The following is a 15817-nucleotide window of genomic DNA, read 5'->3' on the forward strand; positions in this document are numbered from 1 at the left end:
ATATACGAGCTGCTTGGAACCATCTTCCAATGACCAAGAAAGATACAATCAATGCTTATTGTGAAAGATTTTGGAGCTCTTTTCTACCCGCCTCTTCATTCAAGAAGATCTCGTTCAGAGAACAGATTGAGCGGTTTACCTTGGGTCTACCTACAGAGATCCGAGATCACTGCTTGGAACAGAAGTCAGCTTCTATTCAGGAGTTGATGAGTCATGCGAAGCGGGGCTTTGCCATTCACTCTGGCAGTCTGACCTACCCCACAGATGAGACCATGACACAACGAGCCGAGCAGACTTCTGGGAATGAAAATAGAAAGAAAAAGAGCAGCCCAGAGAAAAAGGATGCACGACCCAAGCTTACTCCTGAGGAGAGAGCTCGCTTCATCAGAGAGGGGAACTGCTTTGGATGCGGGGAACATGCACATATCTCCGCAAAGTGCCCTAAAAAGGCACAGAAAGAACAAAATGATAAAGACGACGACAGGCCCGAGAGTTCGGGAGCAGCTGAGGAATGTGGCAGAAAAGGCAGATAGAAAAGCAGAACTGGTACCACATGGCGTGGGACCTGCACCGAATCTAATGAATGAAAGTACAAACTTTGCCGCTTTTGGGGCAAAGTAAAGCATCGGGAAGCTCTTTTGAAGGAGCCAAGGCCAACTTCTTTTCACTTGGAATTGGCGGCTCGATTTGGAATTAAGCCCGACAGGCTGACGCCACAGGCGGAGGTAGTTCGACTGGCACCCAGATGGGATGTCGCCGTTACACCGAGCATTGGCAAACTTCGTTTGCAATGACAAGGGTGTTCAGGGCACGCGAGTGACGTTCTACTCACTATCCCTTGGTACCACAAGAACTACGCCGTGGTTGACTACCGGCCGAGAAAGCGACTTTGATAAATGAAGGGCTTAGAGATTGTACTTGATGAACTTCAGTTTCTTACTCATTCTTTTGGGAGAGAACTGAACGATGGATAAAGGTTGAATATGTTTTGACCTGATCAAAAGAACGCCAAGATTTTTCTCCACACTTATGCCGATTGCTTTTCAAAGGGCCTGAAGATCAAACCATTGACCTAATACCTGGAAGCACGCCACCGAACCGGCCACTGAACCGTGTGAGGCGAGTATAGAATGAAAAGATTATGAACCCAGTCAAAGACCTCTTGGAAAAGGGTCTTGTCCAGCATAGTACTTCACCGTATTGCTCTCCACTGTTGTTGGATTTAAAAAAAGAAGGATCTTGGAGAATGTGCATCGATTATAGCGCTCTCAACAAAATCACCATCAAGAACAGATTTCCGATTCCTAGGATCGATGATATACTCGACAGGTTACAGGGATCCTCATGCTTTAGCAGGATTGACTTGAAGAGTGGATATCATCAGATCCGAATCGCGCCGGGAGACGTCTACAAGACAGCCTGTCGGACGACTTCTGGGTTATTTGAGTTTTTGGTAATGCCTTTTCGCTTAACCAATGCTCTTGCGACATTTAACCGGATGATGGACAGGATTTTTCGAGAGTACAGGCTATTTGTTGGCACTTGCTTTGATGATATCATTGTTTTCTCCAAGAATGAAGCAGAACACAGAGATCATATGCTTCAAAGATACATTTTTTTTGGGACACTTTGTCTCAGCAACAGGAGTGCAATTGGATTCGGCCAAGATAGACACTATCCGTGATTGGCCCGATTTGAAGAATGTGTTCGTACTACAGGCGGTTTATACGAAAGTTTGCAGAGGTTGCTTCCCCTTTGTATATCTTGATACAGAAAGGAGTCCCTTTCTTGTGGGGATCCACAGAGGTGACTGCCTTTCAAACATTGAAAGAGAAATTGACTACAGGATCAGATTTGATTTTGCCGAACTTGCAGAAGTCATTTGAAGTATTTTGTGATGCTTATGGTCGTAGTCTGGGTGCGGTCTTGATGCAAGAAGGCCATGTCATTGCTTACGAGAGCCGATTGTCCTCTAGGCCAGAGATGACAGCACAGATTTATGAGAAAGAGCTTTTGGTGATTATCCATGCTCTTACTCAGTGGCGGCATTACCTACTCGGAGCGGATTTTACTGTCTTTACAGACCATCAGAGTTTGCGCTACTTCTTGCCACAGAAGCAGCTTTCAGGAAAGCAGATGCGGTGGGCGAACATCTTGTATCAATTTCACTTCCAGATTGTCCATGTGCAGGGACAAAAGAATGTGGTGGCAGATGCTTTGTCTTGGAAGCCGTTGGTTCTGGCTATTTCCGTGATACATCATAGGAGCTTCGAGGATATGGTCGATCAGTATGCCACAGATACAGATTTTGCAGATATTTTTACACGGATACAGGATGGGGAGACAATAGCTGGATACTCCCTTCGGGAAGGCTACTTGATGAGAAAGACTATGTTGTGCGTTACACAGCCGTTGCGGGAAAAGGTTATGACTGAATGCCAATGTCCACCTTTTACGGGTGACCGCGGCATTGCTACCACCATGAAGGGGTAGAGAGATACTTCTTTTAGCCGAGACTCAAAAAGGATGTGGAAGCATTTATGCGCAGTATGCCAGAAGGTCAAGTTTGACAGGCATAAGGCACAGGAATTGTTACAGCCTTTATCCATACCCACCCGCCCCTGGGAAAACATTGAAATGGATTTCATTTTTGATCTCCCGAGAACACAGAATGATCACAATGATTTTCCGATTACATGGCACGTCTGAGACGATTGTCTCAGACAGAGACCCCAGATTTATGAGTTTGTGCTGGAAGGCAATTTGGGAGAACATTGGCACGCGGTTGCAGTTCTTGTCATCGTTCCACTTGCAGACTGACGGGCAATCTGAGATTGCCAATTCAGTGATTTTAGAATCATTGAAGTCTTGTATCTCGGATCAAAAGACTCAATGGGAAAAGAACTTACCTTTGGTTGAATTTGCCTACAATAACAAGATACACTCTTCGACGGGGAAGATGCCATTTGAGATTGTTGAAAGTGCTACGAAGGTTCCATCCTTCCTGAGCACGAAAGATTAGATATTTGAAGCGGATGAATATTCCCGAAATTTGGATACGGCTTTTTCCAAGGTTCGCGAGACTTTGCAGAAGTCTCAAGAACGACAGGAAAAAGGCAACGGATCACCATCGTCCCGACTTGAAAACTGAAGGAGGATGATTGGGTGCTCTTACGTTTTGAGAAGGCACGCTTACAAAAGAAAAAGGAAAAGGAGAGGCTTTTTCCAAAGCTTAGTATGCAATACTACGGACCTTTCCAAATAACTGAAAAGATAAATGATGTCTCCTTCCGATTGAAACTGCCAGATACTTGGAGGATTCACAATGCATTGCATGTGAGTCTCAAGTGATGACGTGACGGACAGCAAAAACCCTAATTTCTGCTAGAAACCCTAAAATTCTTGCAAACCCTAATTTTCAAAAATCGCGGAGGCTGGAAAAAATAAATAAATAAATAATGATGAGCGACGCGAATTTCGCTTTTAGTCTACGCAAGGGAAAAGGAAGAGAATGCTTTTTTTTTAACAAAAAAATGAGAGCTTGAGAGAGAAGAGCTTTTGAGCTCTTATCCTTTTAACTGGAAAGCTTTTGGGGCTCTGCTTTTGGGCATCCCTTGTATCTTTAAATAAGTGGTGAGGGCTTCACTTCTCAGAGCATCTGGACGTAGAGTCTGAGAGTGAAACCCTAGCCACTCTCTTGTACTTTGATCTGATTAATATAATAAGAAATACCGAAAGGGGCGCCAGTCTTTGGGGCCAATATCTCTAGGCACGAAACTCCGCCGGGCCAATGCAAATCTATTGTGATCTGTGAATTGTTTTGAAGTGGTTATTTGGTGCTGTCGCGGTTGATTCTTGACTTGGAGTGTCCAAGTCTGTTATAGTGGTATCAGAGCACGGCCGATTTTTCTTCTACGAGAAATCCGATACCCGAATTTTTTTTCCGCGGCACCTATGGCTTCAGGCAATGATCAATCGACTCCCTCTGCATCTGGAGATGCGGGCAGGGATCACAACAAAGATTCCGGCACGGAGTATGGCTCGCCTAGGCCTACTCCAACGGAGCAGCGAGAGATGGAGCGTCGAAAATTGCCTGATGATGCAACAAAGATGATGCTCAATTTTGCCAAGGACCCGAAGATGGCAAAATATATGAACCAGACCTCTTTGGAAAAGGTACAAACGGAGTAGCAGAGAACCACAACACCACTCCCGAAACCCGCTCTCAAGAAACCTTTTGCCTCCAAGAAATATACGGAGAAGGAACTGGAGAACGTGGTTGATGCACGGATTGCTCAGCTTTTCAACATGCAAAAGAAGGACCAAAAGCACGGCAAAAAGCAGAAGAAAGGCACTGACTTCCCGGGATATTTGGGTCGTCGGTCGACATTCGACAAGGCAAAGAAACTGAAGAAGCGCGTCAAGTTTGAAGGCTTACCCAGTTCTTCTTCTTCTTCTTCTGACAGTTCTTCTAACTCTTCAGACTCGAGCGAAGAAGACAGAAAAAGCAAAAAGCGAAGCAAGAAACAACGCTTCGGAAAGGGCAAGATAAAGCCAACGAAGTCTAAGTCTCGCCCAGTGAGTGACACTTCTACAGAGGACTCGTCTACGGACAGTTCAGACTCTGACAACGGAAACTTTTATGCGAACAAGAAGAATTTTTACAAAGCCAACCAGTATGACTTTCTCGAAGATAAAAGCAAGAAAGTCCGAGAGTTTAAGGAAGGTGGCCAAGCACTTAAGTTTGATACTTTTTCGGGATACTCCGACGCTTCGAAGGCTTTGTCTTTTATACAGCAGTTTGACATCGCTTTCGCAGGAGGACGCTATTCAGAGCACTCCAAGATTCGGAGAGCTGCCTCTTATTTTAAGGGGAATGCTCACTCGCACTTGGTGGTCCACGCTTCTATTAAGCAAGACTGTGCCAGTTACATGGCTAAAATTCAAGAGGCTTTTTATTTCTTGTTTGAGCGAGATATACGAGCTGCTTGGACCATCCCCGGATGACCAAGAGCGATGCAGTGAATTCTTACTATGAAAGATTCTGGAACTCTTTTCTACCCGCCTCTTCATTCAAGAAGATCTCGTTCAGAGAACAGATTGAGCGGTTTACCTTGGGTCTACCTACAGAGATCCGAGACCACTGCTTGGAACAGAAGTCAACTTCTATTCAGGAGTTGATGAGTCATGCAAAGCGGGGCTTTGCAATTCACTCTAGCAGTCTGACCTACCGCACAGATGAGGTCACGACACAACGAACCGGACAGACTTCTGGGAATGAAAGTAGAAAAAGAAAGAGCAACCCAGAGAAAAAGGATGCACGACCTAGGCTTACTCCTCAGGAGCGGACTCGCTTCATCAGGGAGGGGAAGTGCTTTGGATGTGGGGAAAGTGGACATATCTCCGCGAAGTGCCCTAAAAAGGCACAGAAAGAACAGAATGACAAGGACGACGTAAGGCCTGAGAGTTCGAGAGCAGCTGAGGACCGTGTACGAAAAGGCAAGATGAAAACAAGACTGGTTCGAGATTGTGTGGGTACTGATCCCGACACCATGGATGAGAGTACAGAACTTTGCCGAGCTTGGGGCAAAGTGAAAGATCAAGAGGCCCTGATTTTCTTTGATAGAGGAGCCAAGGCCACTTCATTTCACCGGAATTGACGGTGCAGCTCGAGATTACTCCCGATCGGATGCGACAACTTGCAGAGGCAGTTCTAGCGGCACCCGGCAGGGACGTAGCCATTACACCTGTCATTGGCAAACTTCGGTTGCATTGTCAGGGGTATTTGGGGCATGAGGACTTCTTCATAATGCCTCTGGAGGGTTGTAATGTTCTCTTACGGATTCCCTGGTACCACAAGAACAACACCGTGGTCGATTATCGGGCGAGAAAAGCGACTTTGACTACAGAAAAGGGCAGAACAATTGTACTTGATATTAAACTGAAGGGCGAGTCTGTCCCTATTGTATCGGCTTCGGCCATTTCAAAATTAATGAAATCCAGTCTGTTTGTTTACTCGATCTTTATGAAAGAGTTGAGTGATGATGATAGGACAAATATGTCTAAACTTGATAAAAAATGCCAAGATTTTCTACACTCTCATGCCGATTGCTTCTCAGAAGGCTTGCCAAGAGAGTTACCACCTGCTCGTCCTGAAGATCATACCATTGATCTGATACCTGGTAGTACACCACCGAACCGGCCACCCTACCGTGTGAGCCGAGCATAGAATAAAGAGATTATGAACCAAGTGAAAGACCTCTTGGAAAAGGGTCTTGTCCAGCCTAGTATTTCACTGTATTGCTCTCCAGTGTTGTTGGTTTTGAAGAAAGACGGATCTTGGAGAATGTGCATCGATTATAGAGCTCTCAACAAAATCACCATCAAGAACAGATTTCTGATTCCTAGGATCGATGATATACTCGAGAGGTTACAGGGATCCTAGTGCTTTAGCAGGATTGACTTGAAGAGTGGATATCATCAGATCAGGATAGCGCCGGGAGACGTCTACAAGACAGCTTTTCGGACGACTTTTGGGTTATTTGAGTTTTTGGTGATGCCTTTTGGCTTAACCAATGCTCCTGCGACATTTAACCGGATGATGGATAGGATTTTCCGAGAGTACAGGCTATTTGTTGGCACTTTCTTTGACGACATCATTGTTTTCTCCAAGAATGAGGCAAAACACAGCGATCATCTGCTTCAGGTCTTTCAGGCATTACAAGATCACAAGTTAGTAATTAATGCTAAGAAAAGTGAATTTTTCCTACCAAAGATACACTTTTTGGGACACATTGTGTCAGCAGCAAGAGTGCAAATGGATCCAACCAAGATAGAGACTATCCGTGATTGGCCCGACTTGAGGAATGTCAATGAAGTTAGAAGCTTCTTGGGACTGTGTTCGTACTACAGGCGGTTCATACGAAAGTTTGCAGAGGTTGCTTCCCCTTTGCATATCTTGACACAGAAAGCAGTATCTTTCTCGTGGGGACCCGAAAGCGACACAAAATCTTCTGAATCTCCTTTGTTGCTTCAACTTCGTCTAGAGTCCTGCTTCCTTCGTCTTCAAGAATCTCCATGGTTGAAAATTCCTGAAACAATCTCCAACACAAAACCATGAACATACCCATTCCATGTAAAGTGAAGGAAAAAAATCTTGTCTTCTCTAAAGACTGTGCATGCAATGTAGATGAACATAGAAACGGAGTGACAACCCGTTCATCAAACACATGCAAACAATGATGTCGAATCTTTTCTGTTTGATCGAAATCAATCAACTGTGGCAAACCACAATGGAAATGCCCATGCTTGGTGCTCATACTATCATGTGCTCTTTCGGAAACTGTGTCATGCCAAGGAAGAGACATGGAATGTGACTTCCTTACATACAAACTTTTCAACTTTTCATGAACAATCCGCATACATTCGTGCTCATCCATGAGAGAAACGTGCTCAACATACAATATGTCATGCCTAGGAAAAGGGATCACATAACGATGCTGACTAAAATACAGGAAACCTTCACGAATGAAACACTCGAACAATGCGTTCGTATCAATCATGCGAACACATAATACTTCCTGTGAGGGTTCCTTGGACCTAGGCTCGAGAGCCAAGATCGCTTCTTCGGGATCTATCGAATCTTTTGGTGGGGGATTTGTGGACCTCGACTCAAAAGCCAAGATCGATTCTTGGTGATTGATCAAATCTACAACGAGGTTAGCTTCGCTAGAAAAAGCATCCACTAACACATCATCCTTGTGAACAATCACATCTTCTTCATGCAGCTCATCATCCTTGTGAGAAATCACATCTTGATCATGCAAATCATCATGCTTGTCATTGTCATCCAAATCATCATGCTTGTCATTCAAATCATCATGCTTATCATCATGTAAGTCATGGTCAATCAAATCATCATCATGCTTCACACAATCATGCAAATCCTGTGTGTCATGCTTTGGAGAAGAAGAGACTGAGAGAGTCTTCTTTTCCCGATTCTGTTGCATCTGTGCCTGAGCTTGAGAAAAGAGTCGCAATAACTCTTGCATTTGTGCTTTGTTCTCGCGATAAAATTCTGCTTCTATGGTTGCCCTTCTTTCTTGGTACTTACGCTAGATGGCTGCCATATCTTCTTCGTAGGCTACTTCTCTTTCTTGGTCCAACTCCTCCATAGGAGTTAGTGCAATCTTTGTCGTAGCTGGGGAAGGGTCGGAAAAACCTCCTGGTAGGGAAAATTCTTCTTCGCCTCTCTCATGCTCATCACTTCCAAGCGAAGTATCCATTCCACTTCGAGTGATAATCATTCTAAAGTCGTGGGTTCTTGTGGGTTCTTGCGGGTATTGGGTTCTTAAGTCCACGAGGAACTTGGGTTCTTGCAGGTCTTGGGTTCTTAAGTTCACAAGGAACTTGGGTTCTTGAGGGTCTTGAGGTCCTTGATTCATGAGAATCTTGGGTTCTTGATGTTCTTGAGGTGTTCTTTCGCTTGCAAATCGCGTTGGAGAAGAATCTTCTCTTCACCCGAGTTCTACTCCTTTCTGCGGGCGCACCCCTTGGCGGCCTTGCACTCACACCAAGGTTGCTTTTTCCCACCTCACGTCGATTGGCCGGCCGCTAAGTGCACGGTCCGCTCTCAATGAGTCAAAAGAAACACAAGGGGAGGCTGGACAAGCCCTTCTTTCTTGGGATTCCTGTCACTCTTCAACAAAACACGATTAAGAATCGCCACGCCCAAGTAAACTTGGGTTCGTGCGATCGCAACAAGCAAAAAAATTCTTGTGGTTCTTCCCTTGAGTAATGCAGAACACTTCCAAAGCTCTGATACCAATGTTAGGTGCAGCGGAATGAATGTTGTATTTTCTCAAGATTAGTGATCTTTATTGCTCAAGGTTCCTTTTAGTTCTTAGGGAAGGAGAGAGCTTTCCATCTTGTAGAGTGCTGTGGTCACGAACAAAGCGAGTGAATATTGTGCGTGTAAGTGAATGAGACTGAGAGAAGGAGAGAGAAGAGATACGACACCCGAGAGGTTGTAAAACCCTCCTCCGAAAGCCCCACTCTCGTCGACGAGAGTGGTCTATTCTTTGATTGCACAAAGGCGTACAATGCGAATGCAATGGACTGATGCAATGGGACTATGCCGATGACGACGACGGTGATGACGACAGCGACTTGGGCTGAAATCTGAGATCTTCTAGATGCTGAATTTCTTGGACTGTTTCAAGGCTGAAAATGACTGTTTTGCTGCTGTTTTCATGGCTGAAAATGAGGGCTTTTCCGGGGTCTTTGCTGAAGGTGAAATCGCTGATGTTCTTGCTCCATAAAGTTGCGTTTTAGGCTGATTGTACTTGCTGGGAAAAACGCTGGAAAAACGCTGCCAAGGCTGAGTTTTGCTAGCGTTAGTGCTGGGCTGAAAACGCTGGGAAGAGCAACAATGTCTGGCGTTAGTAAAAACGCCCAGGCTGAGGCGCCAAGATGGGGGTGATGATGGCGATGATTGCTTGGGAGGAATGCTGGGAATCTTGTGTTGCCGCGGTAACTGCAAGAGGAAACGCCGGCGGAGTCCTTTATCCAAAACGCTAAGCTCTGGGGGGTACTGCTGAGAAGTGACTTGTTGAGCGGGAAGCTCCTGCTTCCTCTTCTGCCAGAAAGTGTGAACTTTGGTTTGCTTATATATTAACTTAGCAAAATTGCCCTACCTACTTTTGTTGGAAAGTCACTTAAAAATAATAAGTGAAAATCCCAATAAATAGGAAAATAGGCTAAATGCACTGGAAAATTCCCCTAACTGATGCTAATGGATTCTGATGGGAATTCCGATGATCATGTTGTGTGCAACCGGAGGATATGCATCTATGCTAAGTGACTGGGCATGCACGGTCTACGAATAGACTCACAAAAGTGCCAGATCACTGTTAATCTAAACTGACTGGATTGATTGAACCCTGTTGTGGTGTAGCTTGTCCACGGACACATAGGGTTGGGATGTGTCACGTGACAATTTAAGTCTTGTATCTCGCATCAAAAGACTCAATGGGAAAGATATTTACCTTTGGTGGAATTTGCCTACAATAACACGATACACTCGTCGACGGGGAAGGCGCCATTTGAGATTGTTGAAGGTGCTGCGAAGGTTTCACCCTTCCTGAGCACGAAAGATAAGATCTTTGAAGTGGATGAATATACGCGAGATCTGGAAACGGCTTTTGCCAAGGATCGCGAGACTTTGCAGAAGTCTCAAGAACGACAGAAAAAGGCAGCGGATCGCCATCGTCGCAACATGAAATTGAAGGAGGATGATTGAGTGCTCTTACGTTTTCAGAAGGCATGCCTTCGAAAGAAAAAGGGAAAGGAGAGGCTTTTTCCAAAGCTTAGTATGTGATACTACGGCCCTTTCCAGATTACTGAAAAGATAAATGATGTCTCCTTCCGATTGAAACTGCCAGATACTTGGAGGATTCACAATGCATTTCATGTGAGTCTCTTGAAACCTTTTAAAGGTGATGTGCCGGATGATGGAGAGCCTGATGAGCAATCCGAAGTGGAAGAAAACGAGATCCTTGTTCCTGAACAGATTTTGGCACATAAGGACACGAAGAATAAGGGTAATGTCCGAAGGCGGTTCTTGGTTAAGTTCAAGAATTATCCTGCACTTGATGCGAAGTGGATGGAGGAGGAGGACCTAGCAGATACTCCTCAGATTGTGAAACTTTACCTCGATGCTTTTGGTTTAGCATAGTCTACTCCAAATGGAACCCAGAATTCAGCTTGGCCGGAGATCTGGTGCAGTGGGATGCACAAGAGGCGAGTCACTCCACTCCTTTGTCAACAGATGCCTTGATTTAGATACTAGAGTCACTGATGTCTCTTTGAGCTTCAGGGATACTGAGAGCTGACAGTATTCTGTTGGATGACTTTATGAAATGGAATTCCTGATAATGATACTGATTTGTTCTTGACTTCTTGTGAGTGCAGGAACTGATAGCCGAAATGACTGCAGCATTTTGGTCTGATTGATCTCGAATAGACATGGTTGCAATAGGGGTTAGTCAATCGGACATCGATGAGGTCCCGATTGGACCGAGATGTGATTGCTAGCTACATTGCTGATAAATCATGGTCTAAGATCCGAATGAATGTTGAATGTCCTGTGATGTCTGGTGATGTCCTGTGATGTGACTGTCGATTTTGTACATGTGCTAGATGTGTGTTCTTAGTACGTAGGTACTAACAGTCAGTGTCTGCTAAGACGGTTTATGGCTTTTGTCGGTTTTGCAGACGTAATCGCAGTCGATTACAATGCTTTCAAGAGGGGGGGTATGTCACAAAGTGATGACATGGCGGACAGCAAAAACCCTAATTTTTGCCAGAAACCCTAAAATTCCTGCAAACCCTAATTTTTGAAAATCGCGAAGGCTGGAAAAAAATTGAAAAAAAATAATGATGAGCGACGCGAATTTCGCTTTTTGCTCTACGCAAGAGAAAAGGAAGAGAATGCCTTTTTTTTAACAAAAAAAGGAGAGCTTGAGAGAGAAGAGCTTTTGAGTTCTTATCCTTTTAACTGGAAAGCTTTTGGGGCTCTGCTTTTGGGCATCCCTTGTATCTTTAAATAAGTGGTGAGGGCTTCACTTCTCAGAGCATCTGGACGCAGAGTCTGAGAGTGAAACCCTAGCCACTCTCTTGTACTTTGATCTGATTAATATAAAAAGAAATACCGAAAGGGGCGCCAGTCTTTGGGGCCAATATCTCTAGGCACGAAACTCCGCCGGGCCAATGCAAATCTATTGTGATCTGTGAATTGTTTTGAAGTGGTTATTTGGTGCTATCGCGGTTGATTCTTGACTTGGAGTGTCCAAGTCTGTTACAGGAAACCTGTTAAGGGTGATGTGTCTGATGATGGGGAGCCTGATGAGCAACCCGAAGTGGAAGAAAACGAGGAGATCCTTGTTCTTGAACAGATTTGGCACATAAGGATACGAAGACTAAAGGTAAAGTCCGAAGGCGGTTCTTGGTTAAGTTCAAGAACTTTCCTACATTTGATGCGAAGTGGATGGAGGAGGAGGACCTAGCAGATACTCCTCGGATTGTGAAACTTTACCTCGATGTTTTGGTTTAGCTTAGTCTACTCCAAACGGAACCCAGAAATTTAGCTTGGCCGAAGATCTGGTGCAGTGGGATGCACAAGAGGGGAGTTACTCTGCTCCTTTGTCAACAGATGCCTTGATTTTGATACTAAAGTCACTAATGTCTCTTTGAGCTTCGGGGATACTGAGAGTTGACAGTATTCTGCCGGATGACTTTATGAAATGGAATTCTTGATAATGATACTGATTTGTTCTTGACTTCTTTTGAGTGCAAGAACTGATTGACGAAATGACTGCAGCATTTTGGTCTGATTGATCTCGAATAGACATGGTTGCAATAGGGGTTAGTCAATCGGACATCGATGGGGTCCCGATTGGACCTAGATGTGATTGCTAGCTACATTGCCGATAAATCATGGTCTAAGATCCGAATGAATGTTGAATGTCATGTGATGTCCTGTGATGTCTAGTGTGTCCTGTGATGTCGTGTGATGTGACTGTCGATTTTGTACATGTGCTAGATGTGTGTTCCTAGTACGTAGGTACTAACAGTCAGTGTTTGCTAAGACGGTTTATGGCTTTTGTCGGTTTTGCAGGCGTAATCGTGGTCGATTACAATGCTTTCAAGAGGGGGGTATGTCACAAAGTGATGACGTGGCGGATAGCAAAAACCCTAATTTCTGCCATAAACCCTAAAATTCTTGCAAAACCCTAATTTTTGGAAATCGCGGAGGTGAGAAAAAAAAAAATCTGGATATTTTTGAGCGACACAAATCTCAGCTTTTGCTCTCATTGAGAGAGAGAGAGAGAGAGAGAGAGAGAGAGAGAGAGAATTTGTTTTTGCTTTCAGAAGCTCTCTATGAGAGAGGGAAAAGAGCTTTTGCTGTCATGCTTTTGCTTTCAAGCTTTTGGGGCTCTGCTTTTGGCATCCCTTGTAAACCTTTAAATAAGTGGCTTGGGCCCTCACTTCTCAGAGCATCTGGACGCAGAGTCTGAGAGTGAAACCCGAGCCACTCTCTTGTACTTTGAACTGATTGATGCAAAAAGAAATACCGAAAGGGACGCCAGTCTTTGGGGCCAATATCTATAGGCGTGTTTTGCCACAGTTGATTGCTCTAGATTGGACGTAGAGTCTGAGAGTGAGCATCCGCGGGCTCATTGTACTTTTCTTAGAGATTAATATAAAAATAAATACCGAAAGGGTCGCCAGTCTTTGGGGGCCAATACCTCTTGGCACGGAACTACGCCGAGCCGTGTCGACTTTATTGTGAATTGTGAATAAGTTTGAAGTGAATCTCTGCTATGTCGCGGTAGAATCTTGACTTGGGGTATCCAAGTTTACTACAAATTCCCCACGGAGGTGCTAGTTGCTGCTAGCGTTGGTGTTACTACGAAGCTGAGAGAGAGCATGGGCTGCCTGTATAGGCACCCGTATCTAGCAAGAATAGCCGGTGCGGTGCCGGCCAAGAGAGCTATAGAAGGTAGCGCTAGGGGAGGAGGAGGACTGGCGGCAAGTTTTGCGTGTAGAGAGAGAGAGAGAGATCAAATATATTTTCAGCCATATAGTCTAGCACTAGTCTTTTTTTGGAGCCTTGGTTTCATTTTAAGTGAGCTATCCACTTATTGAGCGAGACATTCTAGGTGTCCCCGGATGCAATTCTTTGGCACGAATGCAATGCAAACAGTGAACACAGATTCCTCGTGGGAAAGCATCTTCTCTTCCCAGAAAGCACTTAAAAAGATTCCTCTTTTTAGAAAGCTTCGCAGAACCCATCTTTATTCGTGTACGCTCTCGTTTGTGATACTTTCCATAGCCGATCGTTAATCATGGATAACCTTTGCCTTCATTAAAAGTGGTTGCATGGAAGTCTGGGCTTCAAACTTGATGGAAAATAATTGTCCAATAAGGGTGACCACTCGCATCATAGAGTCTTGATCCAATGTATCTCAAAGCTTTGAACACATCTTAAACAATTGCACATGGTATTTGCAACAACATGTGTATCTATCCTTCAGCCGCCTACAAAATAATGGCTTCAACATCTCAAGCATAACATTACTCACATCCCAATCAATGTATGATTCAAGAAACTCATCATCCTAAAGTCGAGTCCACCTATTGTTGTCAAACTGGACAGGTTTTTCTCCAAGCCATTGACAATGTCCCACAAGCCTTTGTGTAGAAACCACAACTGAATGATCAATTTCCCAATCAATGTATGATCAATTATTAACATCCCAATCAATGTATGATTCAAGAAACTCATCATCCTTAAGTCGAGTCCACCTATTGTTGTCAGACTGGACAGGTTTTGTCTCCAAGCCATTGACTATGTCCCACAAGCCTTTGTGTAGAAACCACAACTGAATGATCAATTTCCAATGGGCATTTTTGTCACCGATAATTTACTCACTGACATTCGAATACGCAAGAGTCATTTCAAGGTCAAGATCACATGGGAATAACTTCAAGATCAAGGGAAAGATTGAAGTGTCAATCCGGATGGAAATAGCCTTCTTCAAGTGCTCTTGCTTCACATGATCGCGCTCGGCAATTCCAAAGCCTCCGCCAAGCTCAAACTCCTCTACTCTGTCACATGCATCTCCTACGATCACGAGCCAACTTGCTCTGATACAATTTCGATGATGAACATCAACAAGGACACAACATCAAGAGGCTTAATCTTCTAGAACTTTACGCTTGATAAAGCGATGGGGTTCTGCCAGGTGAGACATTCATGTCCACCCAGAAGGAGACCCGGACACCCCCTTTATAGACAGGTTAAGGCTGTCATTGGGTGCCACAGAAGGAAGATGCCAAGGATCTCAATCATACAAATATGCAACTTCCCATGTTTTCTTTTATCTTTTGTTTTCTTCTAGCTTCACATAGAACCAAGCTTAGCACTACCCTAAATTGGATGGGTCCATGGGACACTGCTGAGGTGGAGAATAAGAGACTGTAATCAACATGGAAAAACAGGTACACCCTAGACAAGCCACCAGACAGGCACTCAAATTAACAAGAACCTTTGCGAAAAGAGGCAAGAACAAGCAAATAGACATTGAACAGCATGTGCAAGAAAACAAAAAAAGCAACCCGTTTTAACTAGGATTCACTGACCAGTCCAAACATTCTCTCCCTTCTCTCGCGCCTGTGCTGAGAAATGTCTTAAGATTTTAAACATACAAGCTGATGGCCATGCATAATATTCAGCAACCATAAACACACCAGAACCGGCTGCGCATGTCTCCAAGCATTCGTCGCTTCTCTCAGTCCGTTGCTCTATCACAACTTTGCCTTCGTCTGCGCAGCTCGTGAGAAAGGCAGAAGAGAGGCTGAAGCTTATTGTTTCCAGCTAGCCTAGTTCCCGTTCAAAATGAACAAGTGAAAGTGTCAAGACCGCTTTCAAACACAATAAGAAAGTGATAAAATTGTTAGGTTGAATTAAACTCGAAAAGGATTGCCTCAACTTAGTGCCGATTGAAAATCGAAACTAGCTAGCTACAAACAATGATAAGCAAAAGAAAAACCGATGAAATATGTGAGAAAGTCGTCCAAAAATTTTGCAAATCTCAAAAATTTTGCTAGTATTTCCGGTTTTCTTTTTTGTGAGGAGGAAACTCGATCAGCAACCACTTAATAAAAGAGACTTTCTCGAACGTTAACGTTGACTTGAATCAAGTTATAAAATGTAAGAAATGTAAATCCATGTGAAGTTGTGAAATGAAAAGTG

At 44.2% G+C, this 15817-nt stretch overlaps 1 protein-coding gene across 2 annotated transcripts in view; it reads right to left on the bottom strand.

The window, feature by feature from the left end:
* The window catches only part of LOC147427026 (phosphopantothenoylcysteine decarboxylase-like), a 76479-nt gene extending 61010 nt beyond the window's left edge, over window positions 1-15469 (bottom strand). Inside the window, exon 1 of one of the 2 annotated variants that reach the window (XM_086498703.1) lies at window positions 15313-15469. In XM_086498703.1, coding sequence (XP_086354829.1) covers window positions 15313-15341 — 29 coding nt within the window. In that variant the 5' untranslated portion in view covers window positions 15342-15469. Of the gene's footprint in view, window positions 1-15204 lie in introns of both variants that reach the window. The other variant, XM_086498704.1, reaches the window with a different exon arrangement.
* Between the last annotated feature and the right edge of the window lie 348 nt (window positions 15470-15817).

This window comes from Adiantum capillus-veneris, chromosome 24 (assembly GCF_014529385.1).
Source record: "Adiantum capillus-veneris isolate H3 chromosome 24, ASM1452938v2, whole genome shotgun sequence".
NCBI classification, from domain to species: domain Eukaryota; kingdom Viridiplantae; phylum Streptophyta; class Polypodiopsida; order Polypodiales; family Pteridaceae; genus Adiantum; species Adiantum capillus-veneris.